At 43.1% G+C, this 27,424-nt stretch overlaps 1 protein-coding gene across 4 annotated transcripts in view; it reads right to left on the bottom strand.

Moving 5' to 3' along the window:
• LOC139765152 (serine/threonine-protein kinase DCLK1) overlaps window positions 1-27,424 on the bottom strand; it is a 116,926-nt gene that overhangs the window by 57,134 nt on the left and 32,368 nt on the right. For all 4 annotated transcript variants that reach the window (XR_011716589.1, XM_071692350.1, XM_071692349.1 and 1 more), the window contains one exon: window positions 22,187-23,051. Coding sequence is in view for 3 of the 4 variants with exons in the window: in XM_071692350.1 (XP_071548451.1) it covers window positions 22,187-23,038 (852 nt within the window). In the remaining variant the exon portion in view is untranslated. The remainder of the gene's footprint in view (window positions 1-22,186; window positions 23,052-27,424) is intronic.

Here is a 27,424-nt window from a genome sequence, read left to right on the forward strand (position 1 = left end):
CCACCCACAGTTAGTTAGTTTAATAACTTCATTTACCAACACACGCTATGGCGTGGGCAAGCCATAACAAGTTATGGACAAGCCTACATGCTATAGAGCGGACGAGCTTATTATAAAGGTCCTGGACCAGCCCATATGCTATAGCATGGGCAAAGCATTACAGACATTGGACCAGCCCACACGAATGGCATTGGTAAAGCATTACAGACACTGGACCAGCCCACACGAATGGCATTGGTAAAGTATTACAGACACTGGACCAGCCCACACGAATGGCATTGGTAAAGCATTACAGACTCTGGACCAGCCCACACGAATGGCATTGGTAAAGCATTACAGACACTGGATCAGCCCATATGCTATGACGAAGACAAAGGGTTATAGGCACGACTAGCTAACACGCTATGGCGTAGGCATGACACTACAGACGCACGACAAACTTGCATTAGGCATACATGTTTCTCGATTCCTCCACAAACAAACGTTTATCAAGAGAGTTTCGTAAAACTTGTAGGTGAAGCAATGAGGAGTTCCATGCCATGATAATTCACAATGACTTATTCTACATATCCTGTGGTCCGTATTGAAGACAGTGAGCATTTACTCTAATACTGTCATGCACTTACTTTACAGACATACATACATCAGCACATGCCAAGACCTTGGGTCCCTCCCTTTAGTTGTGGCTAGCTGTTAGAGCTCTATGAGAGGGGTACCTGGAGCGGAGAGGATGAGGAGGAAGAGATGTGATGTTATTTTAGAGTATTTTATGACTATCATCCCAGTCAGTTGTTGAGGGCAGACCAGGGACTGTCCTCACAAAGAAGACGGAGGCGAAAACTATATATCTGACATCAGCGTTGAGGACGGATGCTGATCAGCTGAAAATATAGTTCGGAGTAATGTACTGTGACGACCAAGTCTTGAGCTTGTGTCGTCAGAAATGGATGTGAGCCAAGAACTGAAAACCAGCGTGACAGGATGGCCAGCACAATGATTGCGTCCCGTTCTCCACCACCAAGGCCCCTGAGGGAGACTCAGGTATGCCAGACAGTTGCTCGTCTGTTCACCGGTGCAGGAAACCAGCACTTAACTTGCCACTCCAACACTTAACCACACACACACACACACACACTGAAGATGGTGAAGCCCGATCATGAAAGACAACTAGAGGTAACCGTCGGGGAAATATAATCAAAGTTTATATAAAGAATGGCCTCAACATGAACACTTAGTCGCTCGTTTCTGTAATGTAATTTCCCTCGCTCGCTCTTTTTTTTTCCCTCGTTTAACGTTCTCTCTAGGGGAAAATCAGATTTACTTCACCATATCTTTACTCATCTAGTCATTCTATCAGTGCCTCTGCAGGTTGTCCTGATGGGCACAGCTGCTTCCCTAATCAGACACATCTCATTAAACACCGTTACATTTACGGGTCTCGTGACTTTAAGTGTTTGAGTCTCCTTACGTTAAGGTCATAAAGTCTTCTTTAATTTCTAATCATTTCGATGTAAGGACACTATAGCAGCTACGCAGCAACGTAATGGTATTTTCTGATCAGTGATCTTATAAAGATATTCAGTAAAAAGTAATATAAGCATTTCTAAAGGTCATCAGATGACGATCTTCAGCTTTTCAAGAATATTCCCCTCTTGCAATCTGGCATCAACACTTGGCGCGAGACGGAGGAGCAACACCCAGGTCTTATGACGATGCACAATGCCTCAGGAACTTTTTTTTTTTTTTATATACATCTCCAGCACTGACCTCACATGACCCTCATGGCAACATTCTGAACACCAATGTCACTAACCCTTTAATCACCTACCCAACTGAATTAAACGAAAGAAAAAAAATATATACATATACTCTGCTTTTTATATTCTTTGTATACAGTGTGGTTTCTGACTTGTTATACCATGGATATATCCATCAGCGGCGCTGATATATCTGTCAGATTACATACTAACACTTCCACCAAGTGCGTGTTAACACGGAGACACTACACACTGACACACTACCAAGTGCATGACTGGCAGGCATGATGGTTCCCGAGGGATAAACCAGGAGAGACTAACAAACATCTTAGTCCTCCCATGAGACCAAATCTAACCTAAGATACGTTGTTCAGAACTCAGCCGTTCCTTAAAGGTTTCGTTAAGATTTTTTCTTTAACCCGAGAAGTATTTCGTAAGCTTTCAAATCAAATGCAAAACTTATGCTATTCTAAGAATTAATTGCACTTGGTGTAAGGTTAGGTTTGGTTAAAATGTTTAGCACAGGACTACATACATCACAGCACAACGGCAATAAAAGATGAAACGATCTTGATCAGGAATTATCGAATCTTGCAGGTTTCGTTTTAACTAAATTCGTTATTGCTCCACCTCATGATCCAGTGCTACCGTCCATAGTAAAGATTCGATATGTTCTTCCTAGGGTATGGTTATGTTACCAATTGTTAGAAGACATGTGCCCATCACCGTTTCCCTAGGCTATGGACGTGTGCCTATCACCGTTCCCCTAGGCTATGGTTATGTTATCAAGTGTTACGTGACGTGTGTCAACATCGTCCCCTTAAGCTATAGTTACGTTATCAAGTGTTACGTGACGTGTGCCAGCAGACGCTGACGAGACTGGTGGCATCTGGCAGCCGGAACCTACCATGATGCCACCTAAAATTAAGTCTTGTCACTTTTGACACACTGCACATGACTCAATGTACCCAGCTCAGCCTGCCACATGAATATGTTTTCAATTGCAACCCTCTGGATAACAAATGAAACTCTAATCTTACAGCTTCCCAGTCAAAGATCAATTAGGTCAATGTTATCTACACATTCCTGGCGATTGTATATCAAAAGCACGTACTTTAACTAAGCTTTCTCCCCTTATGCAGCTGTTTGTGGTATGTGTAATGCACCTGAAGAGACAGTGGTTCAGCTGATTTGGTGTGTGGTGCAACTCATGCGGAGTGAGAAGGACAGCTGCTGTGGTGTGGTTTCTGTACGTGTGTTGCATTGCAGCTGGTGTAGTATCTCCTGCACAAATGCAATGAAGCGTGGCAGTGTAAGGCGAGGCGAATCTGGTCTGGTGTGAGGTGTGTATGGCATCTGGCATATGTTCTAGTCTGTGTGTGTGTGTGTGTGTGTGTGTGTGTGTGTATGAGTGTAGGTGGTTTGTTTGATTTGGACTACTGCTGACAAAAGCCGCGTGCGTACCGCGGATTCCTTGCCATGTTGTGGGCGGTGGGGCCAAAAAGAGAGAGAGAGAACACAAAAACTCCAAGGCAACAACTATGAAAGTCCAAAGGTAGAGATGGATGTACACAAGTTGAGGTAATCATTGGCATTTGGGAAACTTCAGACACTTCTGGAGTACCCATAAACTTACACGTATCTAACAGGAATTCTCTCAGAATTTACCGACTGTACAACAGTCAAGTACGCAGTGTGAGAGTAATTCTGCTGGCAGAGTTTACTTCTTGTCTGGTTAAGATCAACAAGGGGAACAAACTCCCATGGGTATCTATAGCCTAGCTTGAGTTGGGCCACGATAACATCAAGGTGCCCACTCATCTTGTCTGTGGATATATATATATATATATATATATATATATATATATATATATATATATATATATATATATATATATATATAAGGTATAATCTCTAGGATGTCCTATCACACGAAAGCCATGGAAACAATTCACCTATTACGCGCCTAGGATTCAAAACCACGACAGATTGTCAAATACTTAAAATGGGATCGAATTCTGGGCGCGTAGTGTGGTAAATGGTTTTAATTTATACGATTATTCTTGCCTGATAAAATGATGGCAAATTGTCCAACTTCATTTGCCTTCTCTGAAAACTTTTTTTTTCTACTTTTTTCATGACTTCGAACTAAGCGCTAGTCCCTACCACCATGGCAAAAATGTCGATGTTGGTTCGCGTAGACCCAAATTAGTGTCAACTCAAACTTTAGGTGAATCGCCGAGTGTTGTTTGTGGGGGTGACCATCAACAAGGACAGTGTTTACGGTTAGGTCAGAGGAATGTTGGCGAGAGTGATAAAAGGTTGGTTGTCGTGGTGGCGAGGCTGGGTGTGGGGAGGTCTGTAAGGCTCGGTCGCTGGCCTGAGTGACTGGTTTAGTGAAGTGGCGGCCGGGCTGGTGGGTGGGTGGGTGGGTGCCAGAGGCCCGGTCAGTTAGTTCCTTGTGGTGAGCAACCTTGGCGTGTCTCGTGGCAGAAGACGTTAACGTAATCAAGATATTACGGCAGTTCGTCCACCCCTGAGGCTGGCCAACTCCTGCGCCCTGCGAGAGGCTGGGACGACAGGCCGCAGCAGCCTCGCTCCTGAGAGCGCTGATGTAGCGGGAAGGCGCATCAGGGTGATATTACCACAGACCTTATTGAAAGGTGCATATCAGAGCAACTCCAGCACCAGGGCGTAAACTCTCAGGCGAACGGTGTGATGGGTGTCGTGTTGACGAAGATTAGCGCAATCTAATCTGCCCAAAGCCGCTCAGGACGAGCCAGAAGTTTTTCTAACTTTAACAACTGAGCAGCCAGTCTTTAGTTTAGTCCAATGACAGCCCGTCGGCCCCCATATACCACAATGATCTAATCCATTCTATCCCATGCTCGCCTCTCATCCTGACTTGAATGCTCACGGCCACGATAACTCAAAAACCTCACACTCCATTCCCCTCCTCGGTTATATATGAATTCGAGAACGTTAGGAGAGTTCCACCGCCTTCGTCATCTCTGATCGGTGAAGATGACTGGCCGCACTAAAGGTGATGAGCGACACGTTGCGGAGTTGGGACGCACCTACACAAGCCTAGCACTAGTTTGCCAAGAAGTACCGGCGATCCAGTACGTCTTTAAGACTCCGTCTGCAAGGCAATTAACTTCATGAAAGAGAGAGAGAGAGAGAGAGAGAGAGAGAGAGAGAGAGAGAGAGAGAGAGAGAGAGAGAGAGAGAGAGAGAGAGAGTAAACAGGTAACAGAGAACCTGCTGGTCGTAACGAGGCTGCCTGTTTGAGGGAGCTGAAGATCCTTATCTACCCATGCTGTTAATGATAACCGACTGGAGATAAACCATCTCATCTCCTCCTGAATGAGTCAACTGTTTTAGTATTCATAGTAGCAACAGGCAGTTTAATTCAGTTTTCACATAAAAGTCATCGTAATGTTTCTCTATATCGGAGACTTAAAAGTTTTTTCCTTTCAGCTTAATTAGCTCACAGTTTTTAGCTCAAGAATCCTTGCGAACTTCCAACAATTCTACAGCAACGTTTTTCAAAAACGAGTTATCAGTAAAATTTCCGTTCGGTGACCAACTCAGCCTTCGAATATGGATATTAATTTGTTCTTTAAATCTTTCTATCATTTGGCTCGCATCTCAAGCCCTAGTCTCACTACTGACTCTTCAAGGTAGAGCGGTTGTATGAAGAAATGTTTCTCCATTTAAAAATACTCTCCTAAGAGTACAAGCGGGAGCATTTGGTAGAAGTAGTGGTAGAAGTAGTCGGTCGGAAGGTTAAGTATGAGCCTCTGAACACACTGCGTTAAGAGTTGCCCTCCGCCCGTGCCCTGTTGAGGGTGAGGCACTAAAGGTTAAGAACAGGCACTGGAGTTCACCAGTTATGGAGGCTCTTTTGCCGTGGCCACCCCCTTGAGGAAGTTCTCGGAGAGAATGGACGTCAGAGATAAAGAGAGACACAAACACTGATTCTCTTTCTTTTTCTCTTAGAAAAACGTACTTTGCTCAAGGGTATATATCAAATATCATGAGTGCTATTTTACTCAACACTCTCTCACGAGGAACTTTCATTAAAATGTCTTGTGGAAATCTTTATATATGACATTAGATTCTACTCTTCGATCCTTGTTTTACATAGCATAAATGACTTGACAAATAAGTCCACAACTTTTGTAAGACGGCCAGTTGTTATGGATGCTGTTGTCAATTCCACATCTTCCAAAAATCAAAAGTTGTCTTAAATCTTTTCGTGTACTTAGGTGAGGCTATTTGGATGCGAGAATGGAGAATGTTTTGATAGATACCCATAACTGTAACGCCTAGCTGGTAAACAATCACCAGGCCACAAACAAGGCTATATATAAAATTCTTATCATATAGGTAAGGCGCACGGATAGCCTCCTTCCCCCATTCCCTCCGCATAATCTGGCAATTTTTATGTGAACGTGATGAAAATACAATCAGGCTATCTGCGTGTGATCGGAGACATACACAAAAATAAAATGCCTGATTTCGTCTTAAAAATCATGTCGAAGCCATGCTAATCACTATTAGGAAAAAATCAGAAAAGCCATTATAACTGATAACCCAGCACCGACGGGAAAGTCTCTCATTAGCGAAAGTATTTATGTATTTACCGAATTAATCGCATATTGGCTTCACACATTCAATTTTCTTCCTAATATCAGCGGCATAGTATCAGTCAAAATCAATGATATCAGTTTTAATCATCATCCATCTACCTATTAATAACAGATTCCAATCACTTTTCTCAGTGCGAGGGAGGGGGATTTTGGACGAGAGAGAGAGAGAGAGAGAGAGAGAGAGAGAGAGAGAGAGAGAGAGAGAGAGAGAGAGGAGGGAGTAGGATCAGCGTCGATGTTGATGATGATGACGTAAGGTTGGCGGTGTAAGGGGAGCCGTGAAGCCGGCCAGCAGTTCATCCAGCCGACGTAATGACCCACGAAACCCAACCCGACTTGGACATTTAACTCTCCTTACCCTCGTGCAAGAAGACCCTCATATCCGACTGCCATCTGCCCACCATCCTATGGGCTCTATACGAGCACAACATGCTCCCCTAACTGGCTCAATTACGTTTCAAAAGACCACCACACACTGAGGGCTCAGCTGCCCTTACGTAAAGTGCTGGCGAGGTATGAGGAATCAACAGCTTAATCCTAAGGCTAGTTAGAGGAAAGAGGCTTTGACCCAGTGGTATATCTACGACCTCTCACGGCCACGATATGAATTGCCAATCAACTACAGGGAGCATGTCTCCTTCAGTACCTCTACATTTCTACAGCAGCGATCGAGCGACGGCGAAACAAGCCATCTGTCCTATGTTGCGTACCGTCGAAACGCGTGCGTCATCTGAATCGACGGAGATAGACGGTTCATATCTTTGGGTATTTAGAGATTTAGTTTACACGTGTAGGAGATCAGTTCAGTGAGGAACACTGGAGTTGAAAGGAGAGGCATACAAGGCCGAAAAACTGGTGGTCAACGAAAGCTCTTGTGACAGTAAAAATATTAAGCGCTGACTGTCCCGGAGTACTTACCCTAACTCTCATATATGAAGGTGGAAACGAAGCTTACAGAGACCTGAGAAAATATGAGTAATGATGGTGGGTATGTCGTGAGAGGAATTTATGAGAAAGGCGCATGGATGAAAATCTTTGAAGGTAAGGTGAAGTGACTTTATAAAGTCCAGAAACTCGACTACAACGCTGCTCAAGAAGGTATGTATACCTTAGTACAACAAAAAATAGTACAATGTGGAACACAAAGATATGGACAAATGTAGAGAGAAAGAGAGCTGATTAGGATAAAGGATCTTCTCATATAAGGATGCGGTACAGGGAGGACTGGGGATCGGATGCAATGGAAGCAGTTCGCGTATCGATGTAGCGCGGAAGTCGCTGGTCTCGCTTGACGAACCAAATGAGTGGGCAAAGTGATAACGTAAGGGGCAATTATGTAAATGCGGGAGTCCATATTTCACTTTTAACGCGCTGGGTAGGAGCTGAGGACGCGTGCGAGTGATTTAAAGGTTGCATGCACCCGATCCAACTCGGGGAAAAAATGGCAATGGTGTTATTAGTGATAAACGGGGATAGGCCTCAAAAATCATAATGACGTGCGATGGTCGTCCTATTGACCGGTACATTTTTTTTTCTGAACAGCTTCGCTTCATTTCTTTCTGATGCAAGACTGACCAGGTTTAAAACGATCTGGGATTACGCCAGATTGAAGCTGTGGATGGAATATTTAGTGCCTGTGCTTATGCTGTTTTCAATACCTTTATAAACACAAAGAGCTCCAAAAGCCTAGTGTTCAAATGCGTGGGCATGCTCACATTGGCCTTCTCCAAGTCCTGCAAGTGTGGTTGGCGGGAACAGGTTGATGATGTGGGGGATCGATTTTAGAGTGAGAATTGCTCCTATTAAGGGGCAGCTTTCATTACCTTGACGTGAAATAATACTTGCCTCTCTCTCTCTCTCTCTCTCTCTCTCTCTCTCTCTCTCTCTCTCTCTCTCTCTCTCTCTCTCTCTCTCTCACTCCCGCGGTAGATTTACTACCTGTTCGCACGCCATTCTTATTGAACGCACCCAACTTGCCTAGATGCAGACAGAACTAAGCGCACGCGCAGTCACCAAAACTGCTACAATCAAGTGCAGTGTACCTCTACCAGCTGTATCTTTTTTTTCTTTCGTAATCGACCTTCAGGTTCTGCTTAGCCCATAAACTTATACCTGCGGGACGCCTTTGTGCACCACCTCTTTCCTACTCTGTGACCTCTCCAGGTTAATATCAAAGTTAGGGAACATTTATATCAATTGGAGATATTGAAAAGGATGAAGAGAAGGGGAAAGCGATGGAAAAAAAAAAAAATAAGCAATACCAAGAGGAAAGTTAGTTAAATGAAAGAATAATATAAATATGGAATGAAAGGTGAATGTGGTTGCAGTTAAGGTAGCAAAGAGACACGACCTCATAATCACAGTTTGATTAAATCCTGATCAGCAGCTCGTGTCTCATTACGGCCTTACTATTAAATGGGTGTTTCCAGGCTACGGAAAAGATGAAGGCGCAAAGAACAGGTGGGACAAAGGAATGAAGTCATTAAGTAGAGCTGATGAAAGGTTATCAAGAGGAAAAAGAGGACTTATAGGTAGATATAGAATGAAGGAAATCTCGATAACTTCTGCGAATGGTCGAAAAGGTGGAAAGGAAAAATATATACCAGGAAATGCATATGAAAAGTGGCCGTGAACACATCGTAAACAGGAAAAAGAAACTGTAAGCCTGTAGGAGCAGGTGCTGGAGTGAGGCTCCCGGCCTGGCCACACTCCTCACACCCGGGTGACAGTGGGGTGAGGCTCCCGGCCTGGCCGCACGCCCTACACTGGGGTGAGGGGCGCCGGTCCAGCTGACCGTCGGGGCTCCCGGCCTGGCCACACGCCCGACACTATTTTTAGACAAGCAGCAACACCCCATCTTGGAGGGAAGCAACACTCATCCCTGGCAACACTCCCAACACTGACCACTTGCACTCATCCCTGCACTATACCACTCGATCTAAACACTTCCACAAAACGCCAACTGCATCAACATTTGCTTTACCAACAGTAAACACAAGTATCTTTTTTGTATTAAGACCTTTTTAAATGGCTTTATTCAAGCTGCTTTCAATGTTTCTGAAAACATCATATCTCTGTGTATACCGTCAGTCACAGACTCAAACTAATCATACGTCTGTCAGCCAAGTCTGCCACGAGTGTAATACCAAGAGCAACCAACAACGCCACGATGCGTTCGTAAAATGAAAACTGGTACTTTCTTCCGTATGAAGATCATCTTTAAAAAATATATATACTTCTTAATGCTAAGCAACCATCTCGTACACACGATTAAAACCCCCATTCCTTAATTCACACACACACACACACACACACACACTGAAACAAACTGAGCACTCTGGCAAATCTTACGTTTATCGTTATCTTCTAAAGCTGCTTAATGAAATTCGGGGCATTGTGCTCAACGCCCTATCCTAGTTTGCGGTGTCTGCCTCGCTCTCATATGAAGTTGCGGCGGATGGTGTGGCATAGCGTGCCGTGTACTGGGTTCGTCGGGTGCAGTGCCAAGGACATTGTCTAAGTACCACTTGAAGGCATCATCATCATCACACATGCTCGTAGAGTTCCTGGTGTGCCCTGGCGGGCGGGCGGATGAAGGGCCTCCAACTTCCGGAAGCCAGCCAGAGCTCGCCCCCTTCAACGTGCCCGGACGCTGCTGCCCTGCAGGGTGGGGAGTGAAGAACGCAGAACCTACCTGCTGTGGTTTTGTTGTGAACAATGATCCCCCCACCCAGCCCCACTTCCCTGACATGAGCCAGGTTCGCCACCAGGTTACCAAGTATCTACCAAGTGTAGAGGACCATGCGACTCCTCTCCTTTGTTCCAGGGAGTATAGTCTGAGGAGCCTGAGCTCACAGTCCATTCCGGCGTTCACAGACATCCGCCGGATGAACCTGTGATGGCCTTCTCTGTTCATGCTCCCTCCGTCGGATGGGTTCCACACCTGGAAGCAAACAGCCTAGCTCAAACAGGAATTAGTCTACCGAAGCAGTAGCAGAAGGACCTGGGAAGATGCCAGAATCCACCAAGACAAAGCTCTCGTTGCCAGTGTCTGGATGCTACGGGTAAAAGACACATAATGCGTTTACTTGCGGCAACTGAGCTTACTGGGGTGTGACTGGCTCCGTTCGTGGGTCGCGTCTCGCCATCATCGCACCGGTTCGTTTCTCCCGCTGAAGCGTTACCGATCGGTCTCTGCCGGTGCCTCCGTCAGTCACTACCGCCCCTACTGGGGGAGGGGGAGATTCCTGGGGTAAAGCGAATCCTCCTCGTTCTTGAGATACACCCGCCACTGTGGTTAGGGTTTACGATGACTCGATCAGTGAGTGTGTCTTGGTAAAATATTGGGATGACGGTTGGAGCACCACCACATTTTTTTTTCCCCCTTGCCAGGATACACCTCCCGAGGTGTTTTCTCCCCCGCCGTGTGAGAGAACCCGCTCACCGGGTATAGGGTGGGCCAGTCAGTATGTCTGTTCCCGAGGCCAGGAGCGCACACACTGCCATCCTTCATTTGGCTAACATTTTTTCCGCTACGTTCCTTCCCTCACGGCTCGACGATGTGTGTGTGTGTGTGTGTGTGCGTGTGTAGAAGTTCCTGTCCACTGAGGCACGGCAACGTCACGGGGGGATTTCGGAATTTGCCGCTATCAGCGGCTAGCTTAATGAGCATTCCATGCTCCTCTTGTGAACGGTAGGGCAACAGGATCACTGTGGTCACAGAAGGGTCTTTGTCAGACCCTAGCAGGCAGATAATTATAAGCTGTTAAAACGTTTGCTTCATTAGGCAACCCTTACGTTACCAGTGGCCCCCGTCCCGTCCCTCCCCTCCTGGTTACCGTCACCGCCTCTCCCACTACTATAGCTGGCTGGGGTGGGGTCGGCTGGTTATTTTCATTTTTAGCAAGATATACCCACCTTCTTCCCGCGGTAATGCCTGGCCAACATCCGCTGATGCTGCAGTGTTTACATACCCACTCTCATCCTTATTAGGATTAGCTGTATCTCTCAAAACAGTCATATGATATATATATATATATATATATATATATATATATATATATATATATATATATATATATATATATATATATTGCAAAAGTATCCATGATCATGACATCTCAGTTAAAATGTAAAATGTACTACTACTACTACGACTACGACTACTACCACTACTACCACTACTACTACTACTACTACTACTAATAATAATAATAATAATAATAATAATAATAATAATAATAATAATAATCGCAGTCATAATACTTAATATGTCATCATGCGTTAGAAGACCCAACTCCTAAAGGTGATGAGGTCAGAGGAGGGAATGGCAAAACAGGGAGAGCTTTCATCAGCTTAGTCTACGAAGAGACAGGAGGAGGCACCATAACGTTATATCCACGTGTGTCTGATCACCAAATAAAAAACTATGGGAAGGAGCAGCCAGTCGCGTGGAGTTGAGCCACACCTTCATACATGGGTCGTGGGCCCTAAGTCCACACACACACGTACTGGGAGATAAGACGCTATTATCATTTGGAGCATTTAAAAGTTAGTCTCCCGTCTGCAGTCTTCCTTCAAGACATTTTCAATCATTCAGTCAAATACTAAGATCACTACACTACACGGAATGGCTCTCCAAGAAAATCTAGGTCATAAATTGCCCGATCGTGTCTCTGCTTATTTAATATGGGTGGTGATGCAGCAGACATCACGTCGGCAAACTACACTAATAAAAAAGGATCTTATTAGTTTAATGTTCCTGAAGTTCTTGTACATTGGATAATACGGAGGAGGAAGCATTTCCTGTCATGGAAGAGCTAATGTGTTCCGGGAGATTTTCCCGTCATTTTGCACCGCTCCCACCGTCTTGATGACTAGAGTTCATCTACCTTCTAGGGTTCTGGGGGGGGTCGGTGGAGGCTTGGGCGTGGTGGAGGGTGTGGTTGGTGCTAGATTTGGAGGAGGCTAGGGTATTGTGGAGGATGATGGGGTATGAGGATGGTGATGGTGGTAGCTGTGGTGGTGGTGGTGGCGGCGGGGAAGGAGTGGTAGCGGGACGTCACCACACTAATGGGATAACCGGGCTCGGGACACATCTCACCAGCAGGGCGAACCTTATCACGTCCTCCGAGGCCCCACCTAACTCTAACTGCCACCACTCACTCCCCCCACACCATTGTTACAATGCTCCCTCCCCACCTCCCTGTTCCTTACCTGGTTAACAAGTAACAATGGCGTGGCATCTCTGACTCTAAGGGTGACATTTGACTGTTGGCATCTTAGTCCTATGTACAAGGGTTTGTATGTAACATGATCTACGAGATACTACGGCAATTAAGGTATACTTACGTATTCATACCATAAAAGAGAATGATGGTATACATACTCGATAAACATAGGAAATAACATTCAAAACAAATATTCACAATACATATAAACCTTCCTGGATGCTTGTACCTACCTCCACGGCCCAGACTGTGACCAAATTGCACCATTGTTTCTCTGATCAGTCAGGCTGTCTAAGGACGCAGCCACCAGACCAACGTTAACTTTTTCGGATGAATAAATTCCGCCGAGTGGGCAATAATGTTTCTGACATTTCCAGGTACAACCTTGAACATTCTCAGGCCCTCAACGTTGACGATATATACTTTTTTCAGTTGTGTTTACGAGACCCTTACTAATCAGTTACGTGGCATGGAAGCTTACGTCCAAATGCACATTGAGAGCAATGTCTTCCTGCCACGTCTGAGCGCAGACTGGGAATTACCTACAACTTCTTGTGTTTTCCATCTGTCGTCTCTCCTATCTGCACCCTAGAGAGTAACAAATGAGCGAAAGTTCCTTGGTGAACTCCCAATCCTTCTAAACTGCAGATTAACCCGACTTAAAAGGTATCCGCCATTGTAAACTCCAATCTGCTTTTTTTTTTTCTCTCTCTTGCTGCATTTCTGACTTCAAATTATGCATTTCGCCTCCTGGTGCAGACTCTTGTCACTGTTCTTTTAATGATATGCAACTAAGGCACTTAATTTCCCCTAGAGAAAGCCTGGACTCTGATGAAATCCTAAAAAGTTTGAAAGTGGCTCAAACAGGCCCCCCCACGCCCCTCAACGGAGGAGGAAGCACAGAATTTCTGTTACATATCATCCATAATTAATCGTTCCGCAGTTCCAAATGTCAGCTGACTGACCTCATGGAATTAAACAATCTATAAAACCAAGGTCGACATGGTTTCAAGTACGGGATGACCTCTCTCCGTTGCTTCCCCACTAAAACGGAACTACTGAGGCGCTGGAGAAGAAACAAAATGCTGCTGACGTGATACATAAAAACACTGCTAAATCCTTAAAATATGCGATCATAGTACTGTAGTGTAAAGGAAAAATAAAAGAAATTAAAGAATAGTATAATGGGAATAACTGGAAAAGTGGGACGCAGGACAGACAGCTTTTTAGCCTATCACAAAATGAGACTGAAAATTCAGCTTTTTTTCAAGCGCACCGGCGATGTTATCAAAGAAGCCGTACCTGTATCTCTGCTCTTTCATGTTCTAATCTCTAAAGTAAATGTCATCAATGAACATAGTTTTATATCATCCTCTGCAGATAATACCAGAATGAGTATGGAAGCTTCGCCTGTAAAAAGACAAGGGGAAAACCAAAGTGAAACGTCTTATGGGTCACAGAAAATTTTCATAACACAGACACGTTTCACTTACTCTGTTACACGTGAAGCGAGTAAAAACCAATATCGGATTAAACCATGTTCCATCTTATCTTGAAACAGTATAATAAAAACTCGTAGTCACGATATCCGATGACCCTTCCTTCAGCGAACATAACGGAGCGACCGCTGCCTCTTAAAAGAAAGCTGGCAGACTACATTTTATAAATAGATATTCTAAACAAAAGGAAATAGATGCTGACGATCTTCAAGGCTTTTATAATCTCCAAGCTATTATACTTTTGTGTGCTAACGTCACCTTTCAACACACGACTAAATTAAGGACCTAGATGAGGGGCTTCAAAGAGCCTTCAGTGCCCGCACTAATGCTGTTAAAATACCTGAACTACCGCGGGCGGAGAGGTATATAATGGTTTAAATTTGGGATATCCTGTTCAGAGTTTTAATCCTTTTAATACGTCATTCTTCTAATAATTTCCTTTTCGGTGATTCTCTGAAATGTATGAAGGTATATAAAATACTATATTCACTTTATCTGCCCATCACTATGGAGCCTTTTTCACCTTTCTTTAAAAAAAAAATAGTCTGAATTCCCAATATGAATAACTGGACCAAAAACAAAAGAACCATAAATGATGTTGACATACCTCTCAATCATTAACGAACTGTCTTCAGTTGATGAGCTTGCCATACTCATTCTGGCGTCATCAGCAATGGATGATATGCGGCCTCAGTTGGTATAATCGTCAGATACAAGTACGAGAAACAGTCACTGAGTTAGCAAGGTTAAGTGATTAATTTTGGGCAGGGCCATATCCTTTGGAATTTGTTTATCAGAAAGGACTAAACCTGTTTGCTAGTTACTTATATCTTAAAGTGCCATCACCCCATAATCATTTGTCAAAGGACTTCGTAAAGTTTATGTAAATAATATTAGCACCTTTTCTTCCTCAGCGACTTCAAAAATCTGATCATAATGATTGAGAACATGTGAAAAACCTGTATGGCCTGAGATGTACAACTGGCCTGCAGTTTTTTTTTTTTCTCTCCCAATCAATTTCTTTCCCACATCTGTTTCCTTAAAGGCTTGCTCTCTCTCTCTCTCTCTCTCTCTCTCTCTCTCTCTCTCTCTCTCTCTCTCTCTCTCTCTCTCTCTCTCTCTCTCTCTCTCTTACACACAAACACGTAGGAAATTAAAACATTCATTCTAACACCTAATATTGCTTGTGTACATTTTGCTTCCATGTTTACATATAACTATCATGGCTGTCTTCTCTTTTGAGCCTTTATGCTTCACACAAGGTCTGGCCTCGATGAGGACTTCTTTTCATGCGTAAAGCCTTCGATATTAGAAAAAGTCACGCGCGTATGAACCTACACATGCGAAGGAAGCCAACACCACGGTTGTTCATAGTTAGGTTTGTCCTGTACAATACAATCGCCACATGTGGCTAATCGGTGGAAGGTTTGTGGCGAATTGAAGGTCTACGGTCGAATACTTTTCACTGCCTTTTTCGTTTAGGTTTTTATGGTTAACTTTTACCTTTTTTTTCAGTTACAATGTTTGCCGTTTAATCTAACCTTTGTGAAATAATGCTTCAATATTCATATGATGGTCCACCGTTGGTTCTGACTTATCATCACACATATGTTCTTGCAATGTGCCGAACTTAGGCAGCTGATAGCCACTTCTGTGACGAGCAACAAAATCCCGCTGGACAGAGCCTGTTCTAAACTTTCTCTCCGCTGGGATGCATGGGATCCAGGGTTCGTTTATACCTTTTGACAAAGCTCTTGGTCTTTTAGCATTTGCTGATTTTCAGTACGTTTGAAACTGTAGGCTCAAAAGTTCGATATCTCTTCCCAACTTTGGCTTGCTCAGGAAAGAGCTGGAGCGGGTGATGGGCGTATTGAACTAACTAGCTTCCTTCCTTTAAAAAAAAACCACACGACGTTCCACCTCCCATCTGGAATGTATTTTGGAAAGCTTTTAAACACATTATGTCTCTTCTGGTTTGGGACGTATTTACTCTCAATTCATTTACCACGGAATGACAGCACGCTCTCAGTTAATCTCTTTTTAATACACTCACTCACATCAGTTCCTTAAGTAAACCAACAAGTAATCACAAAATTCTCGACGTGCTTTATATGATAAGTAAAAGTGTCACCAATGGAAACTGATTTCTCTAACCTTCGATCCTACGCTACAAAAAAGAACGCAGAGTTTCATCAACAATATTGAGCACATATGTAAGTGGAATGTGTGTATATATATATTTATTTTATTTTTTTTATTTTGCTTTGTCGCTGTCTCCCGCGTTAGCGAGGTAGCGCAAGGAAACAGACGAAAGAATGGCCCAACCCGCCCACATACACATGTATATACATACATGTCCACCCATGCACAATATACATACCTATACATCTCAAATGTACACATATATATACACACACAGACATATACATATATACACATGTACATAATTCATACTGTCTGCCTTTATTTGTTCCCATCGCCACCTCGCCGCACATGGAATAACAACTCCCTCCCCCCTCATGTGTGCGAGGTAGCGCTAGGAAAAACACCAAAGGCCCCATTCGTTCACACTCAGTCTCTAGCTGTCATGTAATAATGCACCGAAACCACAGCTAAACCACAGCTTTATCCCTGGGGATAGGGGATTAAGAATGCTTCCCACGCATTCCTCACGTGTCGTAGAAGGCGACTAAAGGGGACGGGAGCGGGGGGCCAGAAACCCTCCCCTCCTTGTATTTCAACTTTCTAAAAGGGGAAACAGAAGTATATATATATATATATATATATATATATATATATATATATATATATATATATATATATATATTGTTACCTATATAAAAACATTATAACTGAAACCAAACCATTTCGAAGACGATAACCTAATACTTATCATATCTAACATACGTTACATGATAATATATCACATATCTTTTATGTTATCGTAACATATGAATACTTTTGCAAATCATTTTTATGGCAATTTCCAGTTGCTATTAAGATTATACACAGACTTCCGACGCCAAGATCCTCTCCCGGCATTTTACACCTCACTGCCAAGCAATCTGCCACAACCCAGCGGTAAAATCACATCCCTCCTGTATCAATTATCAATAACCTATCAGCTCCTGCCTTGATTAGTTACTGACCGACATATCAACACAAACCATCACATGCCACAAATAACTTAGATTACCGCAGCAGCATTCGTATATCTATACAATGAAAAAGAAAAAGGCAGCTAGGATAGCCTGAAACAGGACCCCCCCCTAGCCGCCACCAACTCGGCCTCATCGTGACGATCAGCGTCAATAACAGTCCCGGACCTACGGGGGATTATCGCTGACTGAAGACACGTTCCACAGTCACTCGCAGTGTCTCTGTACTACTGCACATATCGATTCTCCGAAGACTACTAACGGTTTTTCGGTTTTCTTTCCTTCTTAAGAAATGAGACGAGACTACACCCATCGATGCAACCTCGCCAAATACTTTAGATTTACTGTGTACCCTGTTTTATGCGAGGCCTCTCCCGTCTCAGCAGGGTAGCAACTGGAACAGAGGAACAACTGCATTTGCACACATTCACTCTCTTGATGTCGTGTGAAATGTATCGTAACTAGAGCCTACCATTCAAAGACAAGCCTCGCCTCGCAGTCTGCTCCTTGGTAAACTTCCACATAAAACAAGCAATTCGCTGCTAAGGTCGGGCATTTACGGCACAGGAAGTATGTTCTAACTCACAGATGGATGACAGCCTGGACATAGTTATAAAAGCGTCGAATACGAGACTGGTATGGTGAACCGAGTGACATTAAATACTACCGTGTATATAAATCTGCATTCAAAATACATGGATGTTTTCTTCCTTGCAGTTAGCGACCCTGTTATGTAAGAGTCTGTTCTCGCGTGTCTGAAGGACCGCTTGTCTTGACATGGAAAAACTACCCTTAACAGACGGGTATCCAGAGACAAAATTCCAGCACACGCAACTCTTCCTACAGCAGTAGAAGATAAATGTAAAGCCTATTTGCGTTATATCACTCAATCCTATGATAGAAGATGCAGCAGCCATTTTCTTCGTCTCTCACATGCAATACAGATTTGACAGTAAGGTTATGGAAGAAATCCCGATCGCGATTTACGAAACAATAACCCTATATAAATCACCTCTTCCCACTTCCTTGACCCCCAGCCAGTCGGGTCACACACAACAATACTCCTGTGGCTTGTCGATATCCGTCATAGCAAACCTCCCGTCACCACTCATATCACATTTTCGTTATATGCACCGTTGTTCTTGGCTTCATCTATTTGTGACCTCATTCCTAAGTTACAAGGGCTTGATTAGTGGCGTCTAAATCCCCTGACTCAAATCTCCAGTCATAAAAGAGGGTAATTACATGGTAAAAATTTCTGTCACGCGATGGGGTGCGCGCTGATATTGTGTGTGTGTGTATATATATATATATATATATATATATATATATATATATATATATATATATATATATTATCCCTGGGGATAAGGGAGAAAGAATACTTCCCACGTATTCCCTGCGTGTCGTAGAAGGCGACTAAAAGGGGAGGGAGCGGGGGGCTGGAAATCCTCCCCTCTCGTTTTTTTTTTTTTAATTTTCCAAAAGAAGGAACAGAGAAGGGGGCCAGGTGAGGATATTCCCTCAAAGGCCCAGTCCTCTGTTGTTAACGCTACCTCGCCAACGCGGGAAATGGCGAATAGTTTGAAAGAAAAAAAAAAAAAAAAAAAAAATATATATATATATATATATATATATATATATATATATATATATATATATATTCAAAGCAATGTCAAAACACACACACACACATAAAATCAACTGTTTGCGGAATAATATAAGCCACAGGCTGAAAATGGAGTGGTAACTGATACAGTAAAGACTGGCAAGGAACAAGTGTATGAGCGTGAAATTTTCTTTTTTTCTTCTAAGTAGGTATCACAGATCGCGCATTCCAAATCCGTAAGATAGGCGGGCCGTTTGGGTGAATTCCTTTTCTTACCACTAACTTGAACCCTTCACCTTCTTACGGCTTCATTATCATTTAGTTTTAGCATTTAAAGAAAAGTTTTCTTTCTACTACGAGCCTGGATTCTTCTCGTGTTTCCCCATCTGTCCTCAATTCTTTAAATCTTTAATACATTTACTGTGATACCTGGGTCTGACGAGGACAAAGTGAAAGTTGATAAAAGGAAAGAAAACCAAACGCTTACCTAAAAAAGTTTCCTAGTGATAGCATCCCGCTCAAGGGAGATATAAAAATAATGCATATAAAAAAAGCAATTACAAAACAAACAATACACAAAAAGTTAATATAACGCGAGGCTACAACGAGCTAAGTACGTGTCACAGCCACTCCGGCTAATATCTCACACGACAGGGTAACAAGAAAGTTGTGGAAAACGTAACTCGCCTGACTACCGCACACCTTAGCCTAACCTTGACACTTCTGGCAGCGAGGGAGAGTCGAAAGAGAAAGGCAGAGGCAAGGAGTTGACGAACACCTCTAAGTTTACAAGATACTGAACTAAATGGTGTGCATGCGTATGGCAGGAGACTTAGAAACGGCATCGTAAACATACGAGGTAAGAACTTCATATAAGATGATGAAGCGACAACCCAACAACCTCTAGCCTAACCCATACGATGTACGAACGTCGTATAAGATGATGGAGCGAACAACCTCTAACCTAACTCAACTCATGCGAGGTACGAACTTCGTATAAGATGAAGGAGAGAACAACCTCTAGCCGGACTCATCTGCTGTATATGAATATCGGCCATTTCGCAGCCACTTCGTCAGATGAGCGAGTTCCTTTAGGAAACCATGAGAGACAGAAAGCCATCCCTGCATCTAGCATCGTACTTTTGACAGTGTTCATTAAAAGACGAAGGTATATACTGCCATCTGGAGTACAAAGAGACTAAACACGAAAAAGAAAATGTGTATGACTCACTTTGCCCTCGTATGAATGTGAAGGGCACTTTCCGCTATAAACATTACTACTCCATATGGAGTGAAGCTTAAAAATCAAGGTTGCCTGGCAGACTAACCTCGAGCACTGAGGCATCGGACACGTGCACGCAGCAGAACATGCCAGACATCACGTCAGAGCATCAACCCAACGAGACGATAATAATACTCTCAACTCAAAATACAGAACATATGGACAAGCAAATCGGAAAATCCATCATGTACAAACCATGAGACATCTGCCTATTCTGCTAATATATAATATACCCATTCAAATCGAACGCAATGAAAAAATAAAGACACCTTATTGATGTCATACTCACACAGGCATGAGTAATACTTGCGGCCTTCACAGATTTTCTCATCAAAGACTTTCCTAACAGTGAACAGCCTCTTTAACTTTCTTATATATATATATATATATATATATATATATATATATATATATATATATATATATAGGAAACATCTCCATTCAATTTCATCAAAATCGTTTTGAACAAAAACTGCATTAGAATCTTGACCATACCACACACTATTTTTATGTTGTATGTTGTTTAACCCTAACCATTGGAGTGAGGCTGAACCTTATTTAGTTTTCTCACATGCAAATTTGAGTTTTTCTCTTTTTTTTACGGAGAACATACATGTAATACTAACTGAATATTCTACGGGGTTAAGGAGGAGAAATTTATAGTAGCTCTGGAAAGTAACCCAATTTCCCCAATGTCTTACGTTAATGTTATCTTAGTTTCGCGTGGCATTTACTTACAAAACTTCGCAAAAACACGGGGGTTCACTTCCTTTTTTAAAGCAAGCGTAGGTGCTGAGCCAGACATACAAGTCATTCGATACACGCATCCTTTCAAACATTTAAATTACTCAGTAAATGTAAAATAAATCAATATCATATTCAATAGAATGAAAAGACAGCTTAGTGTATGTACAATATATGGGATTAGGCTCACCATAAAGAAAAAAAAGGCAGGAATAGCAGTAGTTTACATATATCATTACTCCACGTAACTGAGGTCTGTCTAGCCCTCCGACTTCAAACGATACCCATATATATATATATATATATATATATATATATATATATATATATATATATATATATATATATATATATATGAGAGGGGAGGATTTCCAGCCCCCCGCTCCCTCCCTTTTAGTCGCCTTCTACGACACGCAGGGAATACGTGGGAAGTATTCTTTCTCCCCTATCCCCAGGGATATATATATATATATATATATATATATATATATATATATATATATATATATATATATATATATGGTGGAGGTAAAGGGGCAGTAAATTGTTCCATGCGGTTTACGCCACCCCAGTCGGCAAATTGGATAAAACCTACCACTAACTTTAAACTTCTACCGATGGAAATCCTGACCGCACTTGAGAGAACAATCACTTAACTCGTAACTTCTCTTTTGGTATCAAACACAAGGGAAGGAAATCGCAAGTGTCAAACTCCGCTTACTTAGCCGACTACGTCTGATACGCCACCAAGGCACGCATATACACGGTGCAATGACGTTGTACATAAGCGTGAGTACTTCTGATCTAAAAGCATGGCGCTCAGAACCAAAGAGTTCTTTCGGGTAATTTCGTACTTGAATACTGCCAACTTTAATGACGTCAACTACCTAAGAAATTAGATCATATTTACATGGTCTTCCCGACTTATCAAATCATCCATGTCGTACAATTCTTATTAGGTTTATCTAGAAGAGAAATATAAAAATCGTTGCCTCGCTGCCTACCGTTCATACATGGTTGAATAATGTGCACTGCATCGCCAATGGTGAGGTTGTCGGGGGCGCGAAGAACGTAAAGCGTTTTTTTCGCTTCCAAAATACTTTGTCGGCCTTACCTGACAGCCTCTTAATTCAAGCATTACCAATTTGTTACCCCAAGGCGTTGTAGCGTTAAATTGACATCTAAATGAATGGCTATGTATTAAAAAGAATAATACCAGTGTGAGAGCATGCAGAGTGAAGAGTACACTCACCTGTCTCCCGTCTAAAGTGAAGACCTTTCTGACGGCGCCAGTATCCAACTTGATGGCCTGGGTGATGTCGGAAAGCACCTGTTCCAAGCTGCGGGCGGTGCGTCGGTTCAGAAGGATCCGCACGGCCTTTCGCGGCCGCACACCGTTACGAATCACCGTCACCAGTTTAGGTCGGATGAAGTCCTTGGGTGAGTCAGTAGGCGTAGTACAGCCTATTACGCTTGGCGGCGCCTCGCTGCCGGGTGTCGACACGGGAGAAGCGTAAGCCGTGCGCGGAGTCACATGTAACGCCTCGTTACGACGCGCATTGGCGCGCCACTGAGGGAGCCGAGCACGCGTGTAATCAAGTTTTTTGAAAGTTTCCACCGAGGAGACAACGTATTCGCCAGCCTCGAGTATTTGGTCCAGCTGAGTGACGCGGGTGCCGTCTAGCGTGAACACGTGGCGCACACCTGCAGTCAGGTGTATCGGGTGGTCTAGCACCCGCGTCAAGTCGGCTAACAGTGCCTCCCACGACCTGTGTTTATCCCCACCCACAGCCACCACCGTTCCGCCAAACCAGCGATCACCATTTCGATAAAAGCGACAACGTCTAGCACGTTTCTCCTCGCACAGTTTAGTAAGCGGGATGCGACTCAAGGCACTACTGGTTGGGGAAGCTCTCCCGCGTCGTCCACCGGACGCACCGTTCCCGCTGCTGACGCTGATGCTGGAGGCGGAAGCGACGATGCCGGTGGACGATCCGCGGGACACTGGCAGGGGTCTAACACCGCCGATGTCATCCTCGCCACACTCCAGGCTGGACGACCCAGACACCCCTGAGTGTTCCTTCTGTTGCTCCGCCGTCCCCATCACTCACAACATCCTGCAACACAATAGATACACTTAGTCACTACGTATCTCTCGCCACCACAGGTAAGACATACAAGCAAAAGACATGAGCAAAGAAGATATGTATATCTACACTACGTACAACATACATCATCCGGGAAATATTTCTGATAATGTACATCCAACATGTTTCTGGGAATACAAAATACAACTGCGTCAGATATAACAGTAGCCGGTGTGTGAGGCCAACACTGCGTCATATAAAAACTGTGTCACATATAGTACCGGTTGGCTCGATGGGCCAATACTGCGTCAGGCCAACACTGCGTCACGCACAGTATTGGTCGGCCTGATGGGCCAAAAATGAGTTTTTTATAGTAGCGGTCGGCCTGATGGACCAACACTAATGTGTAATTAAGTACTGGTCTTCCTGATGGACCAACACAGTCTGCCTGTGATAGCCTTGCGAGCTCAGACAAATATCTCGTTGTAGGTACTCGTGGATGGGTAAGTACTCGTCCCAAAAGTACCATTGTCAAGCCTACAGAAATATACACCCATTTTCACCGTACAATTACAAAGAATCTGGTTCGATAATAATAATAATAACAATAATAATAATAATAATAATAATAATAATAATAATAATAGGTCTCTTTTGCTGTACGTATCATTCAAGATTATCAGGGAAGGTTATCATATATTTGTGGAGAGTATAAATCCGTGGCTTTCTTGCGCTGATGCTATGCAATTGATGGTGACTATAGAGGCTTACACGGTGCGCACCCTGACCCAATGTGCTTGGCGGCGAATCACTGGAAACCCTCCCTTGGTCGCTTGGGATTCCTAGAAATCACACCTTCCCTGGACAGGCCTGGTTGCCATCCCAACGATCATAAACTGGTCTCGCAATCCAATTTTCTCTTTTGATGTTGGGAGCTCGTTTCCATAAAAGTGTCTCCCACACACAAACACACAAAACGTTACCATAAAGCACACACACACACACACACACACACACACACACACACACACACACACCGGTAAACAAACATAAATACACACCACCGGAAATCCTTCAACACTTGCCAACACACACATCTCTCACTGACACACAACCTGATGGAGCGAGGGGTGGTGAAGGAGTGAGGATGGAAGCTCCACCACTTGCCAACACACACACATATCAATCACGGACACACATCTTGATCACGCGAGGCTGCCATTAAAGTGAAAGTGGTGATATATGTCAATCACTGCCTCACACATTTAATGATATGATGGCGATAGTTACCTCTGTGTATGGTAAACAACTTTATTATATTGATAAGGTAAGCTGATGTAGATTAGCTGCTTATCTCTTGGTTCAGAGGTGAACTGTTATTTCACATTCACTCTGTTGAAACAGCTCACAACAAGAGAGACTCCACTAAAATCTTAAAATTCATCTTAAGAAAATTTGATAAAATAGTCTTCATATCATTTTATGTTTTTGGGGTCTTCTGCTCCCACAGCTCGGTCTGGGACCTTATGTATAAATTACGATGTTGACGGAGGTCTTCCAGCCCCACAGACAACGGTATGGTACATACCTTACCCTACGTATATACTTTACGATGGTTTCAGAGGCCCTTCTACCCGATATCCATATTTGTGGTCCAGGCCCTAAAATTTTTAAATGTCTCAAGAGTACATTCCGCGGTGTTTGTAAATGTTGCGGACGGAATACCTTTTGGGAGTGAAATAAAAAAATGGGGAAATATAGTTTGGAAAATATCAAACGCCGTTCGTAAATGATCTAAACTTTATAAGTTATAACTCAAAATGCGATTCCTGACAATGACCGGACTATGACGAACAAAGCGATCCCTAAGCGTCCGCCGTGCTACGCTGGCGAGACAGTAGTCTTAGAGAAGTAAAAAAGATCAACCTTGAACGCTGGCGAGACAGTAGTCTTAGAGAAGTAAAAAAGATCCACCTTGAAAACGTAAATGCCCAGCGTTATCTTAGTAATGAAAACCAATGAGATAAATTCAGCGCATCATGCTTAGGGGAGCAGAGTACAGCATGATCTTAATTACCATCAAGAGAAAGGCTGCCTGCGGTTAGAGCATTTCCTGGATATGAGGCAGCCTCGCCGCATAAGGTACATCTGATTTAGCAATATGATTGTGGGAAGTGTGTCAACCATTAACATCACTCCGAGAGTAAGACGGCACACTGCCATCCCCCTCCCAACGCTTCCCTCACCCCCCACACACACACAAACCCGTCTTACTGAAAAAGTTGTATAGATGTATTTCTATAGTTTCAGAGAAGCATATAAATGGGATACAAATCTAAATTCTGAAAGTATATATTAAGAAACTACGATATCAGAGAAAGATCAAAAGAGACGACCCACAAATGTAAAATTCTCTCCATATACTTTCCCGAGGTTATACCGTGTAACATTACCATATGTCATACGTACCCCTTGCAATAGCTCACTCATCTGCACTGCTAAATAAGGGCAGTCAGTATCATTACAAAAAGAATAGTGAAACATGAGCAGCAGAGATTTTCAAAGGGAAATGAATTTGTTGATGAAATGCTTCGCATAAATGACAAAAGAGAAACTTTCAGAAAAACAAAAATAAGTGTACTCAACACTCAAGCGTCTTAAAAATAATGTTTAAAACAAAGATGACATGAACAGAGAGAAGATTGTGTTGCATGTATATGATGTTTGTGTTACGTAGAGTACATTATATACCGGAAAAATGGATGGATAATTGATTTCACCGGTGTATACCGTGCTGTGTTCATTCTTTTGTTCAATGCCTCCAAAGTCACTTGTAACATGGAGAAGTTCCAGTAGGTAAAACAAGTCTGGAAGAAGGCTACAAAAGGAAGGCAAGAATTGGAAATGGGGATAATGTTCCCAGCAGATGTCACTATATCGTTGGTGGGAGAAGAAATATATTTACTGAGACTTTGAGCATCATCGAGCAAAATAAAATCTCTCAAAGGGAATATGTCAAACACTTCAACAAAATGAAGCTGTAATGGTTGTACAAAAAGTCAGTGAAGGAGAGGGTGGAAGAGTTCCGGGATTTCCAATGCCTTATTCGTTCGAGAAGTGAGTGGTAAAATATGTGGGGGGGCAGGAATGTTACTGGTACTGTAAGGAAGGGTATGGTGCACCAGGACAGTTGTAGGTGTGGTGGTGGCATTGTTCACTCCACCCTAATGATTAGATGGAAGTGAACCAAGGACACGCCAGTGCACACAGTATACGCTAGGGTGCCATTATATCACTATGGATAGTCGTCAAACGAAGGTGGATATGAGTGAGTTATGTGATAAATGAATTGAAAAAAAGTGAAAGATAAAACGCCCTCATCAAAAATATCAAACAATGGACATGAGAAGATGGAGGTAAAAGATGTATACAAAAGAGACCGTTGAACTGCAAAGGGAAGGTGACACTAACAAGTAAAGCTGAGGGACTAAATGTGGGTGAGAGGGATGAGAGTGTCGAGTGTTTGGGGGGTTATGTAAGGGGGAACTGGTGAAGCATGGAGGAGTAGCAGCAGCCACTTCATGCCTCAGCCTGAGGGTCGGTGGCGGTTGCAAGCAGACACATTGAGCAGCAATACAGTTTGCTAAAATCTACATAAGGTATGCAGCCATTCCTTGGGGAGCCAGATTATCGTAAACAATGGTGCAAACAAAATTGAAATAATGATAATGATAATGAATATTTAAGAGACAGGTACCAATATGTAAAATAATCGAGTTAGGGAGACAAATGTTTAAAAAAAAAAATAGAATATAAGGCATGAGAGACGCAGCCTAGTTCGGGGACCCAGCTTTGGTAAGACAAGGGGAAGGAAAAACAATTGTACGAAAGAGCTTTCCTCATAGCTTTCAACACAAACCCACGATGACTTAAAACCTGAAAGTACAATTATGCCAGATTTCAAGTTTTTTGTTATTTTACCCCTCTCAGTTAATTATAAGATGTTTGTTTCTCCTACTATATCACGGCTAAGCTACAAGAACTACCGGCGTTGTAACCTAGAAACGTTAGGCTACAGGTGTTACAGGCACTGCTAATGCTCTGTCCTATTTAGAGAACTCAATCTACTATGGTCCATGTGTATGAGCTGTAAGAAGAGGCGTGTAAAGTCTGTCCATCATGAAAGGACGCATCATAACGCGTCAATCCAGGTGCACTTCGATCCAGGTCTAGCACTCTATGCGTTAATGTAACGTTCACTGCGGTCAGGATCCGTGCACCCTTCTAGTTTAGTTCATTCCTTATCGATCCAGAGCTGTACACCCTCCAAGACTAAGCCAGACTTCTAGCCATGTCAAAGGTATTTAAATCCAACAATTCCAGTAAGTCCGTTACGGTTCTGG

Source organism: Panulirus ornatus, chromosome 53 (assembly GCF_036320965.1).
Source record: "Panulirus ornatus isolate Po-2019 chromosome 53, ASM3632096v1, whole genome shotgun sequence".
Taxonomy (NCBI): Eukaryota; Metazoa; Arthropoda; class Malacostraca; order Decapoda; family Palinuridae; genus Panulirus; species Panulirus ornatus.